Here is a 6,000-nt window from a genome sequence, read left to right as displayed (position 1 = left end):
TCTGCATTACAATTGGGGGGGGACTGAATGCACTCCCCCAAACAGGGTAGACAGTGCTGAAGGACGTGCTACTTCTTACCAGGCACACTCCAGTGGCATTCTGGGAAACTTATCAAAACTGTCTCCCACTTATAGAAAAGGGGCAGAGTTGGAAAGAAAGGGATGGTTTTTCTTGCAAAAATATCACAACCTAAAAATATGCTGCTTTACATCGAGGTAAAAAAAAAAGCATCTTAAAGATATATTTCAATGTCGTTTATTCCTTTTACCTTTCCTGTACCGAACAAAAGCATCTCCTCAGCAATTTCCTAACGATGCTATGCAAACATCGTAAGAATTAACCCATTAAAACACACACACACACATACATAAGACACGCTACTAATTTTCAGTTAAATAAACGAAATTAACCGAGCTGTTTTGAGACCCATGCCTTCTGCCTCCTTCAGCTAAGGTGGATGTTCTTGGGAAAAATCCAAGAACGCCTGAAGGATTACGGAAAGCATTTCGCCAACAGTGGGGGTAAAGGTTTGCAAAGAAACCATCGGCAAGACTAGAACACAAGAAGGGACTAAGGGGCGGGGGGGCGGGTGAATGTGCTTTAAAAGACCAAGACAAAAAGGTCTGGAATGATCCAAGGTGATTTTATAAATTTTTATCGTCTTAACGTCATTCTAAATATACAGGATTTATTTTTCTTTAAAAAAAGACAGCAGTTTGTCATCCCCTGCCGCTCTGCTCACAACCGTTATGAAGTTTAAAAACGTCCCATCGTCCTGCCCCCCTGCTCCACCCCGGAAATGAACGCAAATGAGATGGTCAGGAACTGAGATCAGATTTTAAAGTGTTACCGTGGAGGGACATGCACGCTGGGGAGCCGATCTAAGACTAATTTGATGTAAGATTTTGCTGGGGAAAGGTTAGAAATGCTGGCCTTCAGCATTAAGCTTTGCAGCATGCCAATTGTTAAGAAAAAGTCCCACGCTGTTAAAAAAAAAGAAAAGAAACCAGGGATTCTGGAAGTCCCTCCAGTAAACGGCAACTATGTTAAAAAAAGGAAGGGCTTAAGCATCCCCCTGTTCATATTTCAACCTGGACGAAATGCAAACAAAAAGCGTGTACGTTACCTTGATCGGGCAAATGTCGTGTCAAGGTGGATGGTTTCATAACGGCAGAATTGTTTTGTTTTTTTAAAAAAAGAATCATCCCCAAGAAGAGCTAGGATGATTGACAAGTGCCCCCCTCCCGCCCCCTTTCTCAAATAATGCCAGTTGTTCTTTGTCATTTGGGTTTTGTTTTTAAAGTGTGAAGTGAAGCTGGACATCCAAATTCAGTCCGGGGCTCACCCCTTCCCCTCCCCGACTTGGCCTCCACGGCTCATTTGGTTTTCTCCTCAGAGCGCATCGACTGCTGGAGTCGCTTGGCGTAACTCTGAGCCATGGAGTTAATGATTGACAAGATGAAATAGCACACCATCACAATGACCAATTTTTCAAACGTCCACGAGAGCCAGTTTTCGCCCTGCAGAGACACAAAACCCCAACGGACGAGGGAAGAAGAGAGAAAGAGAGGCATAAATGCAGGTTAGTGAAAAGGCTGTCAGAAATTTCCTTCGATTTTGAGAAAACAAAATCCCACACCTCTCTGTATTTCGGTGGTTTTCTCCATCTAGTGTTGGGGAAACTTTCCTACTCAGATTTTTCTGCCTGCCTTCAGTGTTGCAAAAAAAAAAAGGTCTGGGAAATATCTGAGGCCTGCCAGGGGTTTCTCCATGTGCAAATAGAGAACACCCCTGCACACGCCTCTCTTGGCGGGAGGCAAGCTGTGTAGGAGGGAGGCTGGTGGGCGCAGCTACTAATGCTGGCGAGAGGTTCTTGAGTGCGATTCATCAGGCTGGTTCGTCCAGCTGCGTGAAACTGTCAGGTACTCTCTCTCTCCCTCCCCAAATCCCGGAGGGAATGCCGCTTGGCAAGAGAGGTTTAAAATTGTTAATAGTCTGCAAAGGGTTAAGAGTGAGCTGGTATTCTGCTTTCCTCCTGCTCTCTGGCACTTATTCAAGGAGTTCACGCTCAGGACGGAGTAGGGGGGAGAACTACCCAACCATCACCCGGAACACAGTGCGATCATTGGCTGGCAAATGGATTCCACTGATGGCCAATCCCCCTTGGGATTTTTTTTGTTTGTTTGCTGCATGTTCCGGTTGGTGCTGCTTGTGCAACTAGCAACTGACGCAGCAGAAAAGCAGCTTCTAACAGCTTTCCCTGTGAAGGGTTCGGGAAGAGAGTGGCTTGCAAGCCAAATATTTCCCTTTGGTCAAAAGAGGGCAGTAGTGAGCAACAAATCCATTCACACTTTCACCCAGTTCCCTCTGCAATCCGGTTTCCTTTCCTTATCTGTTTCTCCCCGGGCCACCCACCTTTCCAGGATGAATTAAGGCGGGACGTGGGGGGGGGGGGGGAAGCAGCTGGACAACACAACTTGGGACCAGCAGACCAGTCCAAAATGTGTTTGAGTGGAATACTCTTAACATGCTCAGTTTATGGGCAATAAAACCTTTAATGGCTTGAAAAGAGCTACTGAAATTATTCAGGTAATCCGACTGAAGGGTTCTGGATATTAATCTTAGCCAGTTATAGCTCTAATCTTTTCTCTTAAAACAGCTGTTTTCTTTCCTTAGCCAGTGAGAAATGCTGTAAATGGGAAAGCTTTAAGATCCATTCTGGATAAAACTTTGTTGGTCTTAAAGTTGCTACTTGACTCTGTTAAGATCCACTGACAGCGTCAAAGAATGGCTTGCTTTGTATAGCAAGCCATTAACCACCACCCATGACATATTAACTGGCATTGAAACAACAACATTTTAATTCCTATTATTTTAAATTCCTGTTATTATTGAAACGACAATATTATTAATTCCTATTATTACTGAGATGAATTATTTCCTTCCCTGTTCACTCTGACGGGCTTCAAAACTTTGTTTCATGTTCGGTTCTCTCCAATCTGAATTATTAAACCCATCCTAGAAAAGGGGTTTTGATTTGGGGTGGGGGTGGGGAGACAAGCCAAGGTCTCTTACCTGGGGACTTCCATCCGCCTTGTGGTGGAGCTTCATCCTCTGAGCTTCCAAATACTCTTGGAAGGGCTTCTGAAGAGAAGGACCTACGCTTGGGATGGCGCTGATGCCCCATTCCGTCCCAAGACAGGAAATTTGGAAAAGGAAGAAGGGGAAGGGGAAGAGGGAAGGAAGGGGGGGGAGAAAGGAGGAACACATGCAAAAAAAAAAAAGACTTTTTAAAAAAAAAACTTACCGCCAAACTTTAAACCACAGCTAAGGACCAAAACTGCCCCCTTGTATTAGAGGCATGTGGAAGAACCAAAGAGGAGGGGGAAAGAAGCAGCAAAAGAAAAAAAGTGAGAGGGAGAGGAAAAACAGCACGTGCACCGTTGGCTTCCCTGCTGGTGTGGAAGACCCAAAAATAGAGAGGGAGAAAACAGCCAAAAAATGCAGGAGCATTCCTTGGCTGCCAAGTGCCTGCTAAGAGGCAGCAGAGAGAGAAGAGCTTTATATGCCGAGGGAGGGAGCGAGCGCACTTCCTGAAAACCAAGACCCGGCTGAGCCAGGAAAGCGGTGCGCGCACCAGGGCAGTGCCGGGAGCTCGGCGCAATGACTTCTGAGAAGTCCCAACCATTTATCACCCGGGGTTCCTGTAAGAACTGGTTTGAACCGATGAAGTAAGGAAATGACTTGGGCTTGTGTCATTCGCCCCAGTTTAAAAAAGCAACTGCCCGCCTCCCCCCCCCCACCCCCCACCCCTGTGACTTGCCCCCATCAGCTCCGAGAGGGAGGTCCCTGACTCCAACAGGTCCTTATTAGGGCAATTCCTGCGTCATTCATGTCCAAAAAGGAAGGCACTAGCCCATTCCAGAGACACCTCCCATGGGGGGGGGGAGAGAAGAGAGAGTCAAGCAATGTGTGTGTGTGTGTGTTTTTAAAGCAAGCAAGCAGGCGATTAACAAAAGAGAAGGAACAAAGGAGGAGATGAACCTTGCTTCTGAATCATGGCAGGCTTTATGGCCGATGACTGTGCAAAGAAAAGGCAGTCCATAAACACACCTTGCCCGGGGAGGCAGACAGAACACGGATAAAGCTTCCCTCTGCCTTCCCAACCAGGAGGTGGTGCAAAGTTGCTCCCTGACCAGGGGCAAGGGAAGGCCAACCAATGCAACACCTTTAACAGGGCACTGGGTAAGGGGGTCTCCATCGCTCAACAGGCCCTCCAGAGGCCAAAAGTAGGTACCCCCTGCATGTCTTCTAAGCCCAGAAGAGGGCTAACCACATCATCGATGCATTGCCACTTAAGAGGTGTTTAATCCCCCTGAGAGGCATGGAAAAGGAAAGTGGTGTGTGTGGGGAGGGGGAGGGGAGATTTCACCCAGTTGTCCTGAAACCGGAACGGGGGTCTACACTAACAAGTGCCATAGGGCTAAATTAAGACACCCATCTTTCTCTGCGGGGAAATTTCTACTCCTCTGAAATCAAAAGGGGCTTGGGTGTACATGCTCCTTTAAGATTATGTTGCCAGGCCCCCTAGTTTGGAGAGAGATTTGGGTTCGAATCAAGCCAGCCCTGCAGCTTCCCTTGATCTGCTTCCTCTCTCTCAGTCTAGCCCACCTCACAAGAATGTTGTGATGGTAAAATTATGGTAGGGGGAGACAACCCAGGTCTGAATTACTCTGTAAGCAGTAAACTAAAAATGTCATCAATGGAGTCAAAGAGATCAACTTAAGGCTCTTTAATTAAAAAAAAAAAAAGCCAACCCCCCCCCCCCCAATGTTCAAATGAAGAGAACACACCCACATCTCTTTTCCTTCAAGATAAAAAGGTTATCTCGGACTGAAAGCTGCCGTATATGATGGTCCGCCAACTATTTTCCAAAATTGGTTTCTGGCCTCTTATTTGGGAAGGTGGGGGAGAAGTTTCACACACATGTACCAATGACATATTTTAATCACCGTTCTTATAAATAGGCCCTTTGGGGGGGGGGAACGAAAGCGGCATCACTCTTAAAGGACCCTGTAAGGATTGGGAGTGATCTTTATTAGTTCAACTGGAGTTTCGATTCATCCCATTCTGCTGCTACAAGAAGAATGGGACCTTATGAATTCTGTGTTATTTCTTGCTGCCACCGTTTACCCTTAAAGGTGCACTTTTGGTAGCCAGACAGACATTGAGACTGAGAGGTACAAAAACCAAATATAAAAACGTTTATCAAAAAACTAGGTATTGAAAGGGATGATTAGGAACATTCTAGTGGCCATCTGCTATGCAGATCTATCTTCTTCTTATTTCTTTTCGTGTTCCTGTAACTAAGGGAGATTTCTTTAATAATGTAATTCCTTTAGTATTAATAATTACCTCTGTTTATCCAAAACTACGGTTTAAATATATTTTATTCTATCTTTCATCCAGGATTTTATCCCTTTCTCTACAACTTTCACATTTTCGTTTTTTGGGGGGAGGGAGGGGGGAGAAGACCTCTGAAGATGGGTAACCAATTTTTAATATGTTCACCATCAGCCCTCAAATTGCTTTGACATTTAGCATTCTGTAAAGTAAAATCAAGCACTGGCAAGGAACCCGGTTCAGATCAAGAACCAGCTTCAGAACTGGGAATTTTTTGAGGCTTAAAAACAGCTTTCTGCAAGGTACGGCACGCCAGTCCCCATGAAGATCAAGAGCCTTGTCATCCGGATGATCGTCCCACAGAAATTCTTGGGAATGACTCGCCCAGAGAAACGAGTCACTGCCACTTTCAGAAAAATCCCATTCGGGCTCAGTTTTCAGATGACACAGAAGCCTCGACAAAGGAACAGCTACCGAAAGGTAAAAAAAAACCCCTCTTAAGTTATGAATGCTTTGACAGCGAAAGTTGAATGACTGGCCAGTTATCACTCAGCTCTTTTAATTGCAGAGGCAGCTCCATTAATTGCTGGGGAAAG

General features: G+C 45.6%; 1 protein-coding gene across 2 annotated transcripts in view; it reads right to left on the bottom strand.

Annotated features, from left to right (window-relative positions):
- Positions 1–240: 240 nt before the first annotated feature.
- VMP1 (vacuole membrane protein 1) overlaps positions 241–6,000 on the bottom strand; it is a 189,134-nt gene continuing 183,374 nt past the window's right edge. For both annotated transcript variants that reach the window (XM_060259219.1, XM_060259220.1), the window contains exons 11-12: positions 3,077–3,176; positions 241–1,521 (exon numbers count right to left, since the gene is read on the bottom strand). In XM_060259219.1, the coding sequence (XP_060115202.1) occupies positions 1,378–1,521; positions 3,077–3,176 (244 nt within the window). In that variant the 3' untranslated portion in view covers positions 241–1,377. The remainder of the gene's footprint in view (positions 1,522–3,076; positions 3,177–6,000) is intronic.

This window comes from Heteronotia binoei, chromosome 18 (genome assembly GCF_032191835.1).
Source record: "Heteronotia binoei isolate CCM8104 ecotype False Entrance Well chromosome 18, APGP_CSIRO_Hbin_v1, whole genome shotgun sequence".
In the NCBI taxonomy this organism is placed as follows: Eukaryota; Metazoa; Chordata; class Lepidosauria; order Squamata; family Gekkonidae; genus Heteronotia; species Heteronotia binoei.
Note: the sequence above shows the minus strand (reverse complement) of the source record. Positions and strands in the feature narration are given on the sequence as shown.